This window comes from Rhinoraja longicauda, chromosome 31, assembly GCF_053455715.1.
Source record: "Rhinoraja longicauda isolate Sanriku21f chromosome 31, sRhiLon1.1, whole genome shotgun sequence".
NCBI lineage: Eukaryota > Metazoa > Chordata > Chondrichthyes > Rajiformes > Arhynchobatidae > Rhinoraja > Rhinoraja longicauda.
Genome location: NC_135983.1, coordinates 22,090,950 through 22,113,827, shown reverse-complemented (window position 1 = coordinate 22,113,827; position 22,878 = coordinate 22,090,950). Strand labels below are relative to the sequence as shown.

Here is a 22,878-nt window from a genome sequence, read left to right as displayed (position 1 = left end):
CCCCTTTAAACTTTGCCCCCTCTCACCTGAAAGCTGTGCTCTCTAGCCTTTGACATTTCTACCCTGGGGGGAAAAAGGTTCTAACTGTCTCCCGTCTCTGTGCATCTCATAACTTTATATACGTCTTTATATGTCAGTGATGAATTTATCGTTGATAAATTCATTAAACATGAAGGGGATATTGCACTATTCCAGAGAGATTGCATCCATTCATATTAAGAGAAACCAGAGAAGAGTTTAAAAGGCAGGATTATGTTTCCTATATTAAAAATGGAATTGTATCAGAGGATTGGCAGGCATTTAAAATGGAGAGGAAGGGAGCCGAGGAGACCAATTAGCTCAATATTAATGGTCAGAATGATATTGGAATCTTGACAGATCATTTTGAGTTGGCGTGAGAGGTGGGACCAACATGTCCTCCCAATCCCTAGAATTTCCAAAGGTAAACACAAAAAGCTGGAGTAACTCAGCGAGTCAGACGGCATCTCTGGAGAAAAGGAATCGGTGACGTTTCACGCCGGGACCCGCTGAGTTACTCCAGCGTTTTGTGTTTATCTTCGGTTTAAACCAGCACCTGCAGTTCCTTCCCACACAAAGAGAATTTCCAGACCATTTAATCCTGGAGTATTTTAGATCATTCTGTGTGAAAATGGGACTGCCTTTTCAGAAATTGGAGAACACTAGTGAGTGCGGATTTTTGCGATAATCCCGGAATTACAAGGTTACTGGTGTTAGATTTTTATAACAGATTGTTGACACTGTGCACAGATGGGGTTTTTTGTGTGAAAGAAAGGATTCTACTTTGCTGACAAGGTCCCATTTTCATAGATTCATAGTGTGATACAGCGTGGAAACAGGCCCATCGGCCCAACGTGCCCACACCGATCAACATGTCCCATCTACCCTCGTCCCACCTGCCTGCATATGGCCCATATTCCTCTAAACCTGTCCTATCCATCTACCTGAATAACTGTTTCTTAAACGTTGCGATAGTCCACGACTACCTCCTCCGGCAGCTTGTTCCATATGCCCACCACCCTTTGTGTGAAAAAGTTACCTCTCAGGTTCCTATTCAAACTTTCCCCCCTCACCTTAAACCTGTGTCCTTTGCTAATACTTTGCTAATAACAAAGTTGGGGCTGCCCCAATAACCCGTCCCTTGCACCCCAATATCCCATGAACCCCAACACTATGGGTCTAGGTACCTCTATCAACACTCCCATCCCAAAGGCACTAATAACATGTCCCGTGCACCCACAATGTCCCATGCCCCCAATATCTAATGCACCTCAACTCTATGTGCCTCCGTATCTCTGTTCTGTGTACACTGACAACCTCCTTTTCTGTACCCCAACACTCCCACCCAAAGGCACTCATAACATGTCCCGTGCAACCCAATGTCGCATACATCTCCATCCCACGCACATTGACATCCCCATCTTGTACACCCCAACACCCCTCCATCCCGCCCACTCAACCCCGCCATTCCGTGCACCCTGAGAGTGTTCTCGGATACAGGGCCGGGGAGATGGGCAGCAAAATGACAGATAGAGTCCATTCAGGAAAAGCCGGAGGCGATGTGTGTGGGAAGGGCAAACAAGGCAACGAAAGCCACGGCACGTTGCACACCAAGGTGTGTAGAGGAAGGAAGGGTTCTTGGAGAGCACGTGCGCAAACTCCTGAGGCTGGCGGGACAAAGAGACGAGATGCTTGAGCAATAACGGATACTTCGCCAGGCGTACAAGAGCAAGGGGAACTGTGCAAGGCATTAGTTAGACCACGGCGAAAGATCTGTGGCCGTGTCTGGTCACCAAACTACAGGGAGGATGCAGGAAAATAACTGCAGATGCTGGTACAAATCGAAGGTATCACAAAATGCCGGAGTAACTCAGCGGGCCAGGCAGCATCTCAGGAGAGAAGGAATGGGTGACGTTTCAGGTCGAGACCCGAAACGTCACCCATTCCCTCTCTCCTGAGATGCTGCCTGGCCCGCTGAGTTACTCCAGCATTTTGTGATACAGGGAGGATGTGATGATGGATGTGGAGCGGCAGCAGAGGAGATTTGTGAGGACATGATCAGGGCGGGAGGATTAGAAAGTGACCAGAGGCCTGGAGTTGTTTTCTTTGGAATAACGATGAGTGAAGGTAGACTAATGTCCACTCAAACAAATCCTGCCCCAGATTCCTCGGGCAAGCTTCCCAACGCGAAAATATTTCATCTCACCTCACATTTTGCTTGGGCAGCTTACAACCCAGTGGTATGAACATTGATTTCTCTAATTTTAAGTAACCCCTACTACCCTTCTCCTCCCCCCTCCCCCTACCCAGATCGTCCTACTAGTTCCATTGTTCACATCCTTGTATTCCTCCCTGGCTGTCTGGCCCGCTGAGTTACTCCAGCATTTTGTGATACCTTCGATTTGCTCTTGTCCAGAACAAGGGGTCACAGTTTAAGGATAAGGGGGAAGACTTTTAGGACCGAGATGAGAAAGGTTTTTTTCACACAGAGAGTGGTGAATCTGTGGAATTCTCTGCCACAGAGAGTAGTTGAGGCCAGTTCATTGGCTATATTTAAGAGGGAGTTAGATGTGGCCCTTGTGGCTAAAGGGATCAGGGGGTATGGAGAGAAGGCAGGTACAGGATACTGAGTTGGATGATCAGCCATGATCATATTGAATGGCGGTAAAGGATCGAAGGGCCGAATGGCCTAATCCTGTACCTATTTTCTATGTTTCTATGTTTCCCATTAACACATCTTCCCCAGCCAACAACGGGCTGTTATGGACACCACCCTTCCTGAGGTCATCTGTTGCTGGCCCTGATTTGTTCTAGCCTATACTCGCCTTCAGTTTTCCTCATTTCCCCCACCTCTATCTTTCAGTCTGAAGATTTCCAACCCAAAAAGGTCACCCATTCCTTCTCTCCAGAGAAGCTGCCTGACCTGCTGAGTTACTCCAAAGTGCTTGGTTTTTCTCTCAACGCGTGCCAGTGCATGTGTTTTAATTTTCTCTTATAATCTCTTGTGTGGCATCTTGTTCAACGCGTTCTCAAAGTTGACAAACACCTCTTCAATTGTTTTCTCCTAATTTTTAAAAAAAAGCGAACAGATTTTCCATTAATGATTTCCCCTTCATAAATTCATTTTGTTGCTCCAGCGATCCTATAATTATTTTCCAAGCTCTCTCTCTTACCTGTCCCTGAATAATATCGAACATGGAACAGTACAGCACAGGAACAGGCCCTTCGGCCCACAATGTCAGTGCCGAATATGGTGCCAAGTCAAATTGATCTCATCTGCTTGCACCTGATCCATATCCATCCATTCCCTGCACATCCATGTGCTTATCCAAAAGCCTCTTGTACACCACTATGCAGCTTGCATCCACCAACACCCATGGCAGTGCGTTCCAGGCGCCCACCACTCTGTGCATGAACAAAACCTGCCCCCGCACATCTCCTTTAAACTTTGCCCCTCTCACCTTGAAGCTGTACCAACTAGTCTTTCACATTTCCACCCTGGGGGAAAAGGTTACCTTGGGCACCTTACAGCCCAGCAGTATGAATACTGATTTCTCTGACTTCATGTGACCCTTGATTTCCCTCTCTCTCCGTCCCTCCCCCACCCAAGTTCTCTGACCATTTTCACTGTCCTTCTGATTCATTTTACTCTTTAAACGCCTTGCTGTCTCCTTCACCTCAGCTGACAATGAACCATTCTGCATTTCCTAGGTATTTATTCACAAAATGCTGGAGTAACTCAGCAGGTCAGGCAGCATCTCGGGAGAGAAGGAATGGGTGACTTTTCGGGTCGAGACCCTTCTAACTCAGCAGGTCAGGCAGCATCTCGGGAGAGAAGGAATGGGTGATGTTTCGGGTCGAGACCCTTCTTCAGTGAAGATGCTGCCTGACCTGCTGAGTTACTCCAGCATTTTGTGAATAAATACCTTCGATTTGTACCAGCATCTGCAGTTACTTTCTTACTTTATTCTACATTTCCTTATCATTGTCTGCTTTGATCTGTCATTTTTGGCACCTCACCCTCCCACATCTCTTCAGGCTTTTTTGGCATCTCACCCTCCCACATCTCTTCAGGCTGAGAACCAAGGGGAGAGAACCAAGGGCCTCCCTCTCCCCTTGGTTCTCAGCCTGAAGAAGGGTCTCGATCCGAAACGTCACCCATTCCTTCTCTCCGTAGATGCGGCCTGGCCCGCTGAGTTACTCCAGCATCTTGTGTCTGAACAGGGTCTGACTTTTCACCCCCCCTCCCCCCCCCCCCCTCCACTCACCTTCAGTGATGGCCCTGTGACTGCTGTCAGACAAACTAGCCTGTGGTGTCTCCGTCCGACCTTAAATAGTGGGCTTGTCAAGATCGTGAGGCTGTGGCGGTGGCTCAGGTTTTGATGAGGGGACTCGTGTATCTGTGGGACGTTGGGGAAAGACCACCAACTCCTCAAACGTATAGCTCTTGCTTCTGTTTGTTTACAGGGCTAAGTTAAGAAAGATTTTTTGAAAAGCGACACTGATTGAACGAAGACACAAGTCCAATTCTTTGTAACCGCGGTCTTGGACTCCTGACCTTGCACTATTGTTATATAGTTTGGAGAAAAAAAATCACACACAGTGACAATTTTAAGGCTTTCATTAATACTTATAAAGCTGACTTGTGAACCTTTTGCTGTGAGCCCTCCTGCATGTTAAACCATTTAACCAGCGATAGTTTTAAATAAAATATTTAAAAAAATGTATATATATATACAGATCAAAAAAATTGTTGATGCATCTCTGAATGTCCTTTTTGTTACGTGATCGAACGCATGTTTACCCAATCGCATTCTAAAAAATAAAAAAAAATGAAAGGCTCTTTTTTTTTCTGAACTATTTTGGTGTGCTGTTCACTCTGTGCTCCTTAGTAGCCACACAATGACCCTGGGACCATCGCTCCTGGGAGTGTGGATGTAGGGGGCACATCACTGCCTCTCGTACCAACACACACGCATGCTCTCACACACACACACACACACACACACACACACACACACACACACACACGCACAAAGACAGGCACATCATCCCCTTGCAGGTGAAAGGCCTCCTAATACTTTGAGGAATAGCCAGGAAATTCTTCCCACCTCCCTGCCCTGCCCTCGTCCCTCGATCGGCATCAGTTAAACGAAACTGACTGTCGTCTTTCTGATTGTGGCAGCTTCCTCCTCTGCCCAAGCTGACTGTAGTGTGTCCGGCACTACAGTGACAATAATAATCCAGCGGCTGTAATTGAGAGGTCCTGAGTTTGCTAAAGGTGCGAAAGAAACGGAAATTCTTTTCTTTTCTTTCTCCAGTCGGGTTAGACAGGGTGGCAGGGAGCTGTTGGGGGGGGAGGTGGGGGGGGGGGGGAGGAGGAGGGTGGGGGCGAGGGTTTATTTTACCACACTTATGACTGAATAGAGATTATTTTACCCGTTGCAGGCCCTAAAAACGAAAATGGATGAAATCTTGCCTTTGATCCCCGTGCTGGAACAGTATAGAGCTGATGCCAAGTTGGTGTTGCAGTTTAAGGCGGAAGCAACGAATCTGACGGCTGTACTGGCCACACTGCAGGAGGAGATCGGAGCGTACAACTACGAGGAGCTCCTGGGCAGAGTCTCCAGTCTTGAGGACAGGCTTCGGGCCTGCATGCAAAAATTAGGTAGGCCCTGAATCACGCGAACTTGAGCGGGTTGTGTGGAGATGGCTTCCCCCCCCCCCCCCCCCCCCCTTCTCCCCCCCGGGGTCCGTGGGGTAGGGGCTGGATCGCTGGCAGTGGCAGGGGTCCCAGTCTAGTTTAGTTCAGTTTAGAGATACAGCATGGAAACAGGCTGACCGTCTCCAGGCCCGACCCCGAAACGTCACCTGTCCACGTTCTCCAGAGATGCTGCCCGACACGCTGAGTTACTCCAGCACTTTATGTCCTTTTGTGCAAACCTGCATCTGCAGTTTCTTGTTTCCACAAGGAAACAGGCCCTTCGGCCCACTGAGTCCATGCTGACCATCAATCACCTGCACGCCCTAGTTAGATGTTTTCCCACATTCTCATCCATTCCGTAGACACTAGCAACAATTTACTTTCACATCCACTCCCTGAACACTAAGGACAATTTACAGAGGCCAATTGACCTACAAATCCGCTCGTCTTTGGGATGTACGTCCGCTCGTTGGACGTTTCTCCCCGTGACCTGGGTGGGTTTTCTCCGGGTGCTCCGGTTTCCTCCCACCCTCCAAAGACGTAGAGTTTGTCGGTTAATTGGCTTCAATCAGTCAAGATTATAAATTCTCCCAGGTGTGTAGGATAGCTCTGGTGTACAGGGATTGCTGGTCGGTATAGCCTCGGTGGCAAGGAAACGAGGAAGGAAACAACTGTTCATTAATTTTTATTAATGGGCCAATCGGTGGTTGTTATGCATCACTTACTTGGCAATTGGCTCGCGCATTAAATTAGGTTAATGATGGAGTCATCTGACTTTTGTATCAGTTTCCGCACTGTATCTCTAAACTCAACCCCCAGTGAGATCCGAACACGGTGAGGGGGGACTGATCACAGCAGGCCTCACTGGAGGCCCAGTCATGTTAAGGATGGGGCAGTGAGTTTGTGGAAAGATCAGCAGCACATTTAGAAACCAAAGCACACCTCGCCATCAGTGGGTGGGAATGTCTGGGAACCAGAGCCGATGAGGAAAATCCCAGCACTCTACAGGATCTAATCCCAGCACATCCCTCACTCTACTGGACTAATCCCAGCACATCCCCACTCTACGGGACTAATCCCAGCACATCCCCCACTCCACTGGACTAATTCCAGCACATCTCCCACTGTACAGGGTCTAATCCCAGCACATCCCCACTCTACGGGACTAATCCCAGCACATCTCTCACTCTACTGGAATAATCCCAGCACATCCCCACTCTACAGGACTAGTCCCAGCACATCCCTCACTCTACTGGACTAATCCCAGCACATCCACACTCTACTGGACTAATCCCAGCACATCCCCCACTGTATGGGACTAATCCCAGCACATCCCCACTGTACTGGACTAATCCCAGCACATCCCCACTGTACAGGGACTAATCCCAGCACACACCCCACTGTATGGGACTAATCCCTGCACATCCCCACTCTACTGGACTAATCCCAGCACATCCCCCACTGTACTGAACGAATCCCAGCACACCCCCCACTGTACTGGACTAATCCTAGCACATCCCCCACTGTACTGGACTAATCCCAGCACATCCCCACTCTACTGGACTGATCCCAGCATATCCCCCACTCTACTGATCTAATCTCAGCACATCCCCCACTGTACTGGACTAATCCCAGCACATCCCCCACTGTACTGGAGGAATCCCAGCATATCCCCACTCTACTGGACTAATCCCAGCACATCCCCCACTGCACTGGACTAATCCCAGCATATCCCCCACTCTACTGGACTGATCCCAGCATATCCCTCAGTCTACAGGACAACTCCCAGCACATCCCACACTCTGCAGGGACAAATCCCACCCCATCCCACGCCCACATCCTAGAGGGAATCCCTGGACCCTTCCTCTGACGAGCCTCTCCACCTGCAATGGACTGCTGCCCTGCTCCCACCAGCTGAAGCCCGACCCCAGCACCTGCCCTCAGCCCGAGGGCCGTACACCCGGGTGGGGAGTTCGATCACCGCGCCACCCCCTCGTGGTTCCCTCCGGACAGCCGCCACACGGCGCGGCGCTGGGTTGTCGGGGCAGGTCACGGACATACTGCTGCAGAACACGGGCCATCCAAGCAGAAGGTAGAAGGAATGTAACTCAGGGAGTCAGGCAGCATCTCTGGAGAAAAAGGAATAGGTGACATTTTGGATGGGAACCCTTCTTCAGACCAGAATGGTCACCTATTCCTTTTCTCCAGAGATGCTACCTGTCCCGCTGGGTTGCTCCAGCACTCTGTGTCTTTCTTCGGTGTGAAGCAGCGGTAGGTGGAGGGGGCTGCCCTAGGGGGGAAGTCTCGTCGCCCCTCAGCCCCGGTCACACTCTCTCCGTCACTTCCAGCCTGCGGCAAGCTGACGGGGATCAGCAACCCGGTCACCATCAAGACGTCGGGATCGCGGTTCGGAGCCTGGATGACCGACCCGGCCTCGCCAGAGGGTGACACCAAGGTAAGTCCTGGCAAACGGCAAGTCCGGGCACCCACCGCACTGCCGAGCAGTGACCGGCAAACACTGGTGAACAGATCTACCACACACCCACCCTGTAGTTACCGGCAAACACCAGTGAACAAACCTACCACACAACCACCATACAGTTACCGGTAAACACCGGCAAACCTACCTACCACACACCCACCGCACTGCCGAGCAGTGACTGGCAAACACTGGTGAACAGATCTACCACACACCCACCAGTAAACACCAGCCAACCTACCTACCGCACACCCACTGAGCAGTGAACAAACCTACCACACACCAACCATACAGTTACCGGCAAACACCGGCAAACCTACCTACCACACACCCATCGCACTGCCGAGCAGTGACTGGCAAACACTGGTGAACAGATCTACCACACACCCACTGGTAAATACTGGCCAACCTACCTACCACACACCCACTGTGCAGTTACCGGCAAACACCGGCCAATCTACCTACCACACACCCACCGTACAGTTACCGGCAAACACCGGCCAATCTACCTACCTCACACCCACCGTACAGTTACCGGCAAACACCGGCCAATCTACCTACCACACACCCACCGTACAGTTACCGGCAAACACCGGCCAATCTACCTACCTCACACCCACCGTACAGTTACCGGCAAACTCCGGCCAATCTACCTACCACACACCCACCGTACAGTTACCGGTAAACACCGGTGAACAGACCTACCGCACACCCACCATACAGTTACCGGCAAACACCGGCCAATCTACCTACCACACAACCACCGCGCAACCGAACCAGTTATCAGTAATCACCAGTCCACGTACCTATCACGCACCCACCGATCAACGTACCTGCCACACACCTCAGTGGTGACCACCTAGCCCCAATGGAGGGTGGGACTGGAAATCAAGGAGACAATTGTACGTAATTGGGTGGTGGGGGTGGGGGGAGGGAGGGAGGGTGGGGGTGGAGGGAGGGAGGGAGGGGGTGGGGGGGGGAGAGTAAGGGCCAAGGGCTACAGGGAGAAGGCAGGAGAATAGCGTTGAGAGGCAAAAATGCATCAGCCATGATCGAATGTCGGAGTAGACTCGATGGGCCGAATGCTGCTCCGATGCCTTATGGTCTTACAATGGAGAAGCAGTTCATCAGATGGTGACAAGCCCAAAATATCAAGCAAGAGGTAGCAGCACAAAATTGGCTCAGGATTGGCAGAGAGTTATTGTCAATGTCCATAGAGGGAGGAATAAAATGGTGTCCTCTTTGGAGGTGTGTTGGGACCGCACCTATTATGATATGTGTCAGGGTATGCAGTGCACTATGAAGATCGCACAAATTTTGGAAAACTGATAAGGAATAGAATAAACTTAACTGCTGGAGTAACTCAGTGCGTCAGGCAGCGTCTGCGGAGGGAAATGGACAGACGATGTTTGGGTCGAGACCCCACTTTAGTCTCAATCCAGAACGGTGTCTGTCCATTTCCCTCCTCAGATGCTGCCCGACCCATCGATTTCCTCCAGCAGTTTAGTTGTTTTGCTCAAGTTTCCAGCATCTGCAAATGTGAACCGAGGTACAGTGAAAAGCATTCGTTGCATGCTAACCAGTCAGTGGAAAGACAATATATGATTACAATCAGTGCATTTACAGTGTGTAGATACATGATAAGGGAATATGTAGGAAGGAACTGCAGATGCTGGGTTAAACGGAAGATAGACCCCACAAAAAGCTGGAGTGACCGAGCGGGACAGGCAGCATCTCTGGAGAGAAGGAATGGATATTTTTATAGTAGAGATAGATAGATTCTTGATTAGTACGGATGTCAGGGGCTATGGGGAAAAGGCAGGAGAATGGGGTTAGGAGGAAGAGATAGGCCAGCCATGATTGAATGGCGGAGTAGACTTGTGGGCCGAATGGCCTAATTCTGCTCCTATCACTTATGATCTCATGCGGTGTACAAAGCTGGAGGAAATAACGGATGGGGAATGACGGAACGATCCCAAAGAGAGCGACCTCCTGTTTATTCTGGAACTGAATGTTACATAAAATGTTCATATAATAACAATGAATAATATTTAAAAACTAATAATAGATAATAATTAATTATTAAATAAACATTAAAAATACATGAAATAAAGTAGTATAATAACATTTTACAGATTCATAGAAACATAGAAAATAGGTGCAGGAGGAGGCCATTTGGCCCTTCGATCCAGCACCGCCATTCATTGTGATCATGGCTGATCATCTACAATCAGTAATCTGTGCCTGCCTTCTCCCCGAATCCCTTGATTCCACTAGCCCCCAGAGCTCTATCTAACTCTCTTTTAAATTCATCCAGTGAATTTGCCTCCACTGCCTCCTGTGGCAGAGAATTCCACAACATCACAACTCTCTGGGTGAAAAAAGTTTCTTCTCACCTCAGTTTTAAATGGCCTCCCTTTTATTCTTAGACTGTGTCCCCTGGTTCTGGACTCCCGCAACATTGGGAACATTTTTCCTGCATCTAGCTTGTCTACTCCTTTTATGGTTTTAGACGTCTCTATAAGATCCCCTCTCATCCTTCTAAACTCCAGTGAATACAAGCTTCGTCTTTCCAATCTTTCCTCATACGACAGTCCCTCCATCCCAGGGATTAACCTCGTGAACCTATGCTGCAATGCCTCAATAGCAAAGACGTCCTTCCTCAAATTAGGAGACCAAAACTGCACACAATACTCCAGATGTGGTCTCACCAGGGCCCTGTACAACTGCAGAAGGACTTCTTTGCCCCTGCACTCAAATCCTCTCGTTATGAAGGCCAACGTGCCATTAGCTTTCAGCCCTGCAGGATCTAAGGAATTCAGTGCAGGAAATTCTAAGCGCAATGGACCAACATCGGGTTATGCTGATCATGTTTTCCTCTCGTTCATCCAGTTTGTAAATGTGTTGCTTGAGTTAACATTGTCAGCGGTTTGTAGGGAGGTAGTCCAGGAAATCCATTCACAATTTGGCTTCCTTCATTGATTTTGTGTTTGGCGGATTGGACTTAAACTAATTAGACTAATTGGCCAAATAGCTAAATGTCAGGAGTGAGTTAAAGGTGTGAACGATACCAGAAGCAAGGTTTTAACAATCACCATTGTACACGGCGCGATTGAATGCGCCATCACGACGGAATTACTTACTTTATACTTAACATTTCCAGATCCAGTAGATTTAGCCATAGATTCATACTGCACGGAAACAAGCCATTTGGGCTCAGCTTTGCCCCTGCTGACCAAGATGCCCCATCTACACCAGTCCCCCCCTGCCTACATTTAGCCCATATCCTTCCGAACCTTTCCTATCTGTAGATAAACCTCAATGGCCCAGTTTTTCTGATGAATTCTCTGCAGTATCCAGCTTAGGCAACCACAGCAGGAGTGCAGGAAGAAGGATCCCACCCTGTCCATTCCCTTCACAGATGCTGACTTACCCGCTGAGTTCCTCCAGCACTTTGCATTTAGCACACCTGATGATCACTCCCACAATGGTGAAGTATCCACATTCTATTTAGTTAGCCCTAGAACCTATTTTGGTAACCCACAAAAAAATGTTAAAGTGGTGAAATGTATCCTTAAACATTTATTAGCGTGTTTTTCCCTGATTTGCTGCGTTAAATCTGGGCACGTTGGGGCCAATGGGCCTGTTTCCACGCTGTGTGACTATAAAATGTCATCCACGTGTTTCCCTGGGTGCCAAGCCTTAAGCTGCCATATCACCCCTGATCCCAGGTCGTGCTTTAAACTCCAGCCTCCACAGCCTTACAGTAAGGGCGGCAAGGTGGCGCAGCGTTGGACTTGCTGCCTCACAGCGCCAGGGACCCAGGTTCTCTCCTGACTACGGGTGCTGTCTGTACGGAGTTTGCACCTTCTCCCCGTGACCGTGTGGGTTTTCTCCGGGTGCTTCAGTTTCTTCCCACGCTCCAAAGACGTACAGGTTTGTAGGTTAATTGGCTTTAGTAAAATTGTAAATCATCCCTAGTGTGTGTAGGATAGTGTGGTTGGCGCGGACTCGGTGGGCCAAAGGGCATCTTTCCGCGCTGTATCTCTAAACTAAACTAAACCACATGGTTGCAATGGAGGGGTGCTGATGTGGGGCAGGGAGACACACTTTGAACGTCTGCCATCGCATCCCATCGCCCTAATGCTCGCCCCAATGCTCACCATGCAGCTGCGAGCCTGCAGAAAATGCAAGGTGCATGCGTGTCAAATTAGGAACAGGGGACGTACAACGAGATCTGGGTGTCCTAGTGCATCAGTCACTGAAAAGAAGCATGCAGTCACAGCAGGCAGTGAAGAAAGCCAATGGAATGTTGGCCTTCATAACAAGAGGAGTTGAGCATAGGAGCAAAGAGGTCCTTCTGCAGTTGTACAGGGCCCTAGTGAGACCGCACCTGGAGTACTGTGTGCAGTTTTGGTCTCCAAATTTGAGGAAGGATATTCTTGCTATTGAGGGCATGCAGCGTAGGTTTACTAGGTTAATTCCCGGAATGGCGGGACTGTCATATGTTGAAAGACTGGAGCGACTAGGCTTGTATACACTGGAATTTAGAAGGATGAGAGCAGATCTTATCGAAACGTATAAGATTATTAAGGGGTTGGACACGTAAGAGGCAGGAAACATGTTCCCAATGTTGGGGGAGTCCAGAACAAGGGGCCACAGTTTAAGAATAAGGGGTAGGCCATTTAGAACTGAGATGAGGAAAAACGTTTTCAGTCAGAGAGTTGTGAATCTGTGGAATTCTCTGCCTCAGAAGGCAGTGGAGGCCAATTCTCTGAATGCATTCAAGAGAGAGCTAGATAGAGCTCTTAAGGATAGCGGAGTCAGGGGGTATGGGGAGAAGGCAGGAACAGGGTACTGATTGAGAATGATCAGCCATGATCACATTGAATGGTGGTGCTGGCTCGAAGGGCCGAATGGCCTCCTCCTGCACCTATTGTCTATTGTCTATTGTGTGCTGTGTTTACAATCGCCAAGCACCGGATGCCCCAGCAACGATGAATGCAGCACACAGAGCAGTAAAAATACAGCCAGCCGCATTCGGAAAGCAAAGCAATGTTGTCCCAGATACTGTAGTCCACGCTGTATAACCGCTTCCTGCAAGGCTGGATGCTGTTGGGCCGAGAGTTTAAAAAAATAAATTTCAGATTGTCAGTCGTGCTTTCCATTTCCAATTTCATGCCCGAATGATGCTGGAAGAAGTTAGCTGCAGAACAAGTGTAAATCCTAGCTGCAAATGCCTAGCCCAATTTTCTTTAGGGTAGAACTTACAGTAGGATTGGTGCAAACATATGAAATCATGCACATACTGATCTTATGTGTATGGTAATCAGGTGCTCTGCACATAGATTTCTCCTTACTTATTTTTAGTTGTAAGTGAAATCTTCCTGACACAGTACTGGGTCTCTATGGCTACAATATCCAGCTGTTCTAATGGATTCAGCTGTAATAGTATCCAGCTGAGCCTGCCATCTGATAATTCCCAACATTGTGAACTGTCCTTAACCTGTGACCAGACTTCTGAATGATCCTTCCACAAACTAGGGTACCGTGTCCATCTCCCAATCTACCTCGTTGCAGATATAGGACATCTTCTCTGGAACTGTTGCGCTACAATGCTGAGAAAATATATTCTGCACTCTGGTATTTTAATTTAGTTCAGCTGAAGGCACAGTGGTAGAGTTGCTGCCTTACAGCACCAGGGACCCGGGTTCCATCCTGACCACGGGTGCTTGTCTGTACGGAGTTTGTACGTTCTCCCCGTGACCGCCGTGGGTTTTCTCCAGGAGCTCCAGTTTCCTCCCACACTCCAATACAGGTGAGGGGGGGTTTGATCTGACAAGTGATAGGTGGGTACAGGTTAGTGGGATGTGAACAGGCCAGTGATAGGTGGTTACAGGTGTGGAAGATTTGGCCTGGCAAGTGATAGGTGGATGCAGGTGAGGGGGACTTGACTTGGGGAGTGATAGGTGGATACAGGTGAGAGGGATTTGACCTGGCAAATGATTGGTGGATGCTGGTGAAGGGGACTTGACTTGTTGAGTGTTAGGTGGATACAGGTGAGAGGGACTTGACTTAGGGAGTGATAGGTGGATACAGGTGAGAGGGTTTGACCTGGCAAATGATTGGTGGATGCAGGAGAGGGGGATTTGAGTTGGCAAGTGATAGGTGGATGCAGGTGAGGGGGACCTGACTTGGGGAGTGATAGGTGGATACAGGTGAGAGCGACTTGACTTGGGGAGTGATAGGTGGATACAGGTGAGAGGGTTTGACCTGGCAAATGATTGGTGGATGCAAGAGAGGAGGATTTGACTTGGGGGGTGATTGGTGGATGCAGGTGAGGGGGATTTGACTTGGGGAGTGATAGGTGGTCACAGGTGAAGGACATTCATTTCCCCAGTCAAACCCTTTGCCAATTTTAACCGCTCCTGTCTGGTTTTGCCCTGTGCTTACTGGACAGGGAGGTTGAGTTGCCACATTGAGCTGCGGCAAAGGTGAAGCTCTTGATGGTGTCTTAATCTCTCCTCACCACCACCAGGTTTACTACATGGACGGCTACCACAACAACCGCTTTGTGCGGGTGTACAAGTCGCTGCAGGACTTCATGAGCACGGACAATTTCACGGTGCACAGGCTGCCCCACCCGTGGTCGGGCACCGGGCAGGTGGTCTACAACCAAACCCTCTACTTCAACAAGTACCAGAGCCACATCATCATCAAGTTCCACATCCCCAGCGAGCGGCTGGTGAGCCAGCGCAGCCTGGACTACGCGGGCTACAACAACGTGTACCCCTACTCCTGGGGGGGCCACTCCGACATCGACCTGATGGTGGACGAGGGGGGACTGTGGGCCGTCTACGCCACCAACCAGAACGCGGGCAACATCGTCATCAGCAAGCTGGACCTGGTGACGCTGGAGGTGATGCGCAGCTGGAACACGGGCTACCCCAAGCGCAGCGCGGGCGAGGCCTTCATGATCTGCGGCACCCTCTACATGACCAACTCCCACCTGGGGGGCGCCAAGGTCTACTACTCCTACAACACCAACACCTCCACCTACGAGTACACCGACATCCAGTTCCACAACCAGTACTCCCACATCTCCATGCTGGATTACAATCCGAAGGACAGAGCCCTGTACACCTGGAACAATGGCCACCAGGTCCTGTACAACGTCACACTCTTTCACATCATAAAGTCCGACGAATTCTAAACTCGCCTCCATTTATACGGTGGAGCAGTCCATATAGAGATATATAGATCTGTAGAGGTGTACAGGTATATATATATTCTGTAGAAACAACACTTAGCATCATTGACTGTCTTAACTTTGCTCTAGGCTATTCTCGTGTGAGAAATCTTCTCGTTAAACATTGACTTTGTCCGATTTCCAATACAACAAGATCTGGAGTCGGACTCAACCAGGAATGGACACTTTCCTGCCCATCTTGCTCCTCGTCCACCATCTTCTCTGTCGTCGTCCCCCCCCCCTCCATCTTCTCTGTCCACCCCCTTCTCCATCTCCCATTCCGCTCCCTCCCCCCCCCCCCCCCCCTCCCCACCATGTCCCCACCCCATCTCTCCCTCTCACAATGCTTTCTCCAATCTGGGAACTCCATCAATTCATCTCACCCACCCTCCCTTCTACCCCTCATCCTCCATTCTATCCCTCTGCCTCCACACCCTTCCTGATCTTGCCTCCAGGCCCCTTTCCCTGCCCTTCTGTCCGCTCTCCCCTCATTTAATCTCTCCCCTCACCTACCTACTCCACATCTTACCCTCCCCCACTCCACATCTTATCCTCCCCCACTCCACATCTTACCCTCCCCCACTCCACATTTTACCCTCCCCCACTCCACATCTTACCCTCCCCCACTCCACATCTTACCCTCCCCCACTCCACATCTTACCCTCCCCCACTCCACATCTTACCCTCCCCCACTCCACATTTTACCCTCCCCCACTCCACATCTTACCCTCCCCCACTCCACATCTTACCCTCCCCCACTCCACATCTTACCCTCCCCCACTCCACATCTTACCCTCCCCCACTCCACATCTTACCCTCCCCCACTCCACATTTTACCCTCCCCCACTCCACATTTTACCCTCCCCCACTCCACATTTTACCCTCCCCACCACATTTTACCCTCCCCCACTCCACATTTTACCCTCTCCCACTCCACATTTTACCCTCTCCCACTCCACATCTTACCCTCCCCCACTCCACATTTTACCCTCCCCCACTCCACATTTTACCCTCCCCCACTCCACATTTTACCCTTTTATTCACAAAATGCTGGAGTAACTCAGCAGGTCAGGCAGCATCTCGGGAGAGAAGGAATGGGTGACGTTTCCTCAGACTGATGTCGGGGGTGGGACAAAGGAAGGGTATAGGTGGAGACAGGAAGATAGAGGGAGATCTGGGAAGGAGGAGGGGAAGGGAGGGACAGAGGAGCTTTCTGAAGTTGGAGAAGTCGACGTTCATACCACCGGGCCGCAAACTGCCCAGGCGAAATATGAGGTGCTGCTCCTCCAATTTCCGGCGGGCCTCACTATGGCACTGGAGGAGGCCCATGACAGAGAGGTCAGACTGGGAATGGGAGGGGGAGTTAAAGTTCTGGGCCACCGGGAGATCAGTTGCGTTAATGCGGACCGAGCGCAGGTGTTCAGCGAAGCGATCGCCGAGCCTGCGCTTGGTTTCGCCGATATAAATAAGTTGACATCTAGAGCAGCGGATGCAATAGATGAGGTTGGAGGAGGTGCAGGTGAACCTCTGTCTCACCTGGAAAGACTGTTTGGGTCCTTTGATGGAGTTGAGGGGGGAGGTAAAGGGACAGGTGTTGCATCTCGTGCGGTTGCAAGGGAAAGTGCCCGGGGTTAGGGTGGTTTGGGTAGGAAGGGACGAGTGGACCAGGGAGTTACGGAGGGAACGGTCTCTGCGGAACGCAGAGAGGGGAGGGGATGGGAAGATATGGCCAGTGGTGGGGTCCTGTTGTAGGTGACGGAAATGTTGGTGGATGATATGTTGGATCCGCTGGCTGGTGGGGTGGAAGGTGAGAACGAGGGGGATCCTGTCCTTGTTGCGAGTGGGGGGAGGGGAGCAAGAGCGGAGCTGCAGGATGTAGAAGAGACCCTAGTGAGAGCCTCATCTATAATGGAGGAGGGGAAGCCCCGTTTTCTGAAGATCGAGGACATCTCGGAAGCCCTAGTCTGAAACACCTCATCCCGGGCGCAGATGCGGCGTAGACGGAGGAATTTGGAGTAGGGGATAGACTTTTTGCAAGGGACCGGGTGGGAAGGAGTGTAGTCCAGATAGCTGTGCGAGTCGGTGGGCTTGTAGTAAATGTCCGTCACTAGTCTGTCTCCTGTGATGGAGATGGTGAGGTCCAGAAACGGGAGGGAGATGTCAGAGATAGTCCTGGTATATTTAAGGGCAGGATGGAAATTGGAGGTGAAGTGTATGACATTTTACCCTCCCCCACTCCACATTTTACTCTCACCCACCCCTCAGCCTCTCTCCCAATCCACATTTTACCCTCCCCCACTCCACATTTTACTCTCACCCACCCCTCAGCCTCTCTCCCAATCCACATTTTACCCTCCCCCACTCCACATTTTACCCTCCCCCAATCCACATTTTATCCTCTCCCACTCCACAACTTACTCTCTCCCACCACATTTTACTCTCTCCTACTCCATTCCCACCACTCACCTCCCCCCCCCCCCCCCCCCCCCCCTCCCTCCCCAGCTCAATTTGTTGCCTCAAACATTGAGGGCGGTGGGGACCCGAGCAGTTTCCCACCAATCCAAGATGGGAATCGGGCCGGCGAGCGGGTCCTGAATAACCACGGCAACAATCCCAGCTGGTGCGCAAGGAGGCACCCGTGCCCATCGATCGCTCCATCTATCTACGATACCCTCGCCGATGCAAGGGGAAGGCAGGCAGGGTGACGAGACCTCATGCAGTGCCTCCCTCCCCTCACCACCCAGTCCCAGGCACCTGGGGCAAGATGGTGACAAAGACCGGTCGCAACCACTAACCCACTACCAAAGGAGCGGGGAGAATCTGCTGGATGGAACTATTGGACTGGCTGGATTTGCCTCTCATTGTTACCTGCTGCAAACTTACATTGCTGCCTCATCGTCATCCCTGGGAAGGAGGTTGCTATTTATTGTGAAGAGATGTAATTGTCGAAAAAACTGGTTTCTGCATTAAGTGAGTCATATCGTGAATTATGTGTCACAGTTTGTCGGTGGCACATTGTTATAGCCCATTTAACAAATGTGTGTTGATATTTCGATGTGAGGTGCATCATATTTAGACGTCATTAACTTGGAGTACTTTTTTCCATCGTAGCACCCGGTATTTTAAGGTTTGGTTCTGAAGTTCAACCCAGGGCTGCTTGCAGAAGTTAAGTGTTTCATATTCAGCCCATCAATAAGGTTCCGATGGACAAACCACGTCACCATCACATTAGTGAATCCTGCAATCATCAGCTGCCCGAATATGGTTTAATTCCTTTGCAAAAACTGTGCATTTGTGTGAATGAGGGGTGAGCGTGTGAGTGTGTCTGGGAGTGTGTATTGAGTGTATGTATATCTCAATAGACAATAGACAATAGGTGCAGGAGTAGGCCATTCAGCCCTTCGAGCCAGCACCGCCATTCAATGCGATCATGGCTGATCACTTCTCGGATAAATAATCTCGATTACTTATGTATGCCCATTACTTTTTCTGTGCGGTGTGCATGTGTGTGTGCGTGTGTGTGTGTGTGCGTGTATATGTGTGCGCATATGTGTCTTTGAGTGTTTATGCATGTACCGGGGAAGGCCCCTACATATCTTCATTTATGCGTGTGAGTGCGTGTGCATGTGTGTGTGTATACACGCATACATATATCTGTGCACAAGAGTGAGTGTTTGTGTGTGTTTACACATAGTATTATCTGTGTATGTGAGTGTGTGTATGCGTGTGTGCATGAACTTCCACATGACTGCTGTTTATCTGTGTGTGTGTGTGCGTGTGCGTGTGTGACCGCCTGTCATTCGCTATGTATGTGTGTGTCCATCCGTTGTCAGGGTGTGTGTGCATGTGTGTTTGAATTTTATCTCCACAACTATCAATGAACGCAGAGGTCGGCTTGTGCTGCTATTGACTGGTGTTAGAAGGAACGGTTCGACTGTTAAACTCAACCTCTGTACTTCCCTCTTTCTATTTTATCATTAAAAGGAGTCCAATGATGTGGTGTAAATCCTTCGCTCCTTGTGTTTGGCAAAAAGCTTTCAGCAAAAAAAAATGTCCCTTCAGCTGCTGGTTGATGAGCCTGGAACAGCAACCTCCCTCACCCACTCATCAAAATCACCGTCCCTGACAACATGGAAGGCCCTTGCTCTCGCTGTGAGGAACTAGCACTTTGAAAGAGCCTTTCAACTAGGCCCACTCCCACACCCAAAACACTTCTCCCTTCATTACTTATCCAAATCCCTTTCAAGATTTATTTCTGCATCAACTGTTCCAAGCCCTTCATTCAAACCATTACACCTCTCTAGTGTTCAAGGAATTGTCATCTTTCCTCTGGTTCTTTGCCATTCATCTACACTCTGTGAAAGGTAGCTTCCAACCTTGCAGTGGAAATAGTTGTCCATTTTTGCTCTACCAAAGTCCTACATAAAATGCGAACACCTTTGTCAATTCTTCCCTTAACCATTCTGACTCAATCGTTCTGACTTAACCATTCTACACAGGTAACCTACCAAGTTGATATATTAAACTTTGATGTGCACCATCGATAACCTGTAGTTGGGAGGCATGAAATTGTGCCGGTGGAGTTTCTGGGAGTGTTTGATGGGACAGAGTGTACATATGTTGACATAGGTTTACATATGATGAGCCTTTGACGGCACTGGGCCTGTACTCGCTGGAGTTTGAAAGGATGAGAGGGGGGACTTCATAGAAACCTTACCCAATAGTGAAAGGCCTGGAAAGAGTGGATGTGGAGAGGATGTTTCCACTGGTGGGAGAGTCTAGGACCAGAGGCCATAGACTCTGAATTAAAGGACGTTCCTTTAGGAAGGAGATGAGGAGGAATTTCTTTAGTCAGAGGGTGGTGAATCTGTGGAATTCATTGCCACAGAAGGCTGTGGAGGCCAAGTCAATGGATATTTTTAAGGCAGATAGATAGATTCTTGAGTGGTACGGGTGTCAGGGGTTATGGGGAGAAGGCTGGAGAATGGGGTTGAGAGGGAAAGATAGATCAGCCATGATTGAATGGTGGAGTAGACTTGATGGGCCGAATGGTCTAATTCTGCTCCTGGAACTTATGAACTCATGCAAGTGGACAGATCTTCATTCATATCTGTGCTATCACAATGCAGAGGGAGATTAGTATCTAACGTGAAGGTTCGATAGGATGGTGCAGTAGGAATTTCACTCTGTGTCTCAGCCAGGAATGTTTAGTGGGGCAGAGAAGAAGGTTTACTCCTTCATTATACACCGATCAGCCAAAACATTATGACCACCTGCCCAATATGCTGTTGGTCCTCCGTGTGCAGCCCCAATATGCAGCAGGGTGCGATGCAATGTGTTTTGTGACATATTCCTCCCGTGACCACCATTAAAAGTTTCTGTGACTTGTGCCACAGTCGACCTTCTGTTGGTTCGGACCTGACGGGATAGCCTTTGTTACCCTCGCTCATCGATGAGCCTTGAGTGCCCAACACCCTGTTGCCAGTTTGTGGTTTGTCCCTCCTCGGACCACTGTCAGTAGGTACTCACCACTGCTGACCGGGAGCACCCCACAAGCCCTGCCGTTTCAAAGATGCTCTGACCCAGTCGTCTGGCCAGAACAATTTGGCCCTTGTCAAAGTCGCTCAGGCCTTTACTCCTGTCCATTTCTCCTGTTTTCAACACATCAACTTCACGAACTGACTGTTCACTTGCTGCTTAATATATCCCACCCCTTGACAGGTGCCATTGTAACAAGATAATCAATGTTATTCACTTCGCCTGTCAGCGGTCATAATGTTTTGGCTGATCGGTGTACCTGCCATCTGCATGACTTGCAGGTTGAATTGTCACCTGCATTTGCCAATGAGAGTCAGGGGTCTCCTCAGTCCTTTGCAAAGGGGGGGGGGGAGTGCATCTTATCTCTTAGAAACATAGAAACAGAAAATAGGTGCAGGAAGAGGCCATTCGGCCCTTCGAGCCAGCACCGCCATTCATTGTGATCATGGCTGATCATCCACAATCAGTAACCCGTGCCCAACATCTCCCCATACCCCTTGATTCCACTAGCCCCCAGAGCTCTATCTCTCTTAAATCCATCCAGTGACTTGGCCTCCACTGCCCTCTGTGGCAGAGAATTCCACAAATTCACAACTCTCTGGGTGAAAACGTTCCTTCTTGATGCCAAGGTCGAACTCGCTTGTTTTTTTATCCTTGCTTCTGCTACCTCACCATGACTGTTCAAAATATCAACCAGTCTCAGCAGTAACTTTCCAGTTATTTCTGTATTTAGCTGAGAGATGAAATCCCACAACTACTGCCCTTGGGATATTGACCCCGAAAGGTTGCAGCAGTGGAATTGATATGTGATTATAAGTTGCTGCTTCCTGCCAGCGTAGCACTCAAAACAAATCCATCAACATCCATTTATATCGTATCTTTCATGTAGAAAAGCAATCCAATGTGTTTCACTGGCAACTACAATTTTCAAAAGAAATATGGTTGACCTGAAACTTGCTCAGAAATGAGTTTGTAGATAGGGGAGAGAGGTAGAAAGTGGGGAGGACGAGGGAGGGTAGTGCAGAGGTGAAAATCTTGACAGGAATGCTCAATGTTCGGGGCAGCACGGTGGCGCACCGGCGAAGTTGCTGCCTCACAGCGCCAGAGACCCTGGTTCGATCCTGACTACGGGTACTGCCTGTACGGAGTTTGGTGCCTTCTCCGTGAATTTTCCACAGGTGCTCCGGTTTCTTCCCACACTCCAGATACATGCAAAGAACAGGGCCTGTTTCCGCTCTGTATCTCTAAACTAAACTGAAGAAGGGTCTCGACCCGAAACATCACCTATTCCTTTTCTCCAGTGATGTTGCCTGACCCGAGTTATGTACTCCAGAATTGAAGGAACTCAGAACGAAGATTGTAAGGGTGTTACAAAAATATGGAGTGGTGAGTCCACCGGTGTTATAGAGGATTTCATGGGAACCAGGTAAGTCAACAATTTCCAGGGGTTGAGTTGCTACCTTACAGCTCCAGAGACCCGGGTTCGATCCTGACTACAGGTGCTCTCCGTATGGAGTTTGCACGTTCTCCCCGTGACCTGCGCGGGTTTTCTCCGGGTGCTCCGGTTTCCTCCCACACTCCAAAGATATGCAGGTTTGTAAGTTAATTGGTTTGTTAAAATTGTTTTAAAAAATGTCCCTCGTGTGTGCAGGATAATGTTAGTGTGCGGGGATCGCTGGGCGGCACGGACTCGGTGGGCCGAAGGGCCTGTTTCCAGCGCTGTATCTCTAAACAAAACCACACTAAACTAATGTCATCACAGGGGATCATAATACCGGGAGATTGTTCAGCCAACCCTTTGCTGCCAATCAACAAACTCACAGCTGATGTCTTCTTTCATCCTTCTCCCTCGGCCCCGTTTCCTTTTATATCGTTGGAAAAGAAGCTGTC

The 22,878-nt window shown here is 49.5% G+C and overlaps 1 protein-coding gene across 3 annotated transcripts in view; it reads left to right on the top strand.

The window, feature by feature from the left end:
• The window catches only part of LOC144608434 (noelin-like), a 50,266-nt gene extending 30,821 nt beyond the window's left edge, over positions 1 to 19,445 (top strand). For all 3 annotated transcript variants that reach the window (XM_078426186.1, XM_078426187.1, XM_078426185.1), the window contains exons 4-6: positions 5,467 to 5,686; positions 8,071 to 8,177; positions 14,740 to 19,445. In XM_078426186.1, coding sequence (XP_078282312.1) covers positions 5,467 to 5,686; positions 8,071 to 8,177; positions 14,740 to 15,414 — 1,002 coding nt within the window. In that variant the 3' untranslated portion in view covers positions 15,415 to 19,445. The remainder of the gene's footprint in view (positions 1 to 5,466; positions 5,687 to 8,070; positions 8,178 to 14,739) is intronic.
• The last annotated feature ends 3,433 nt before the right edge of the window (positions 19,446 to 22,878 follow it).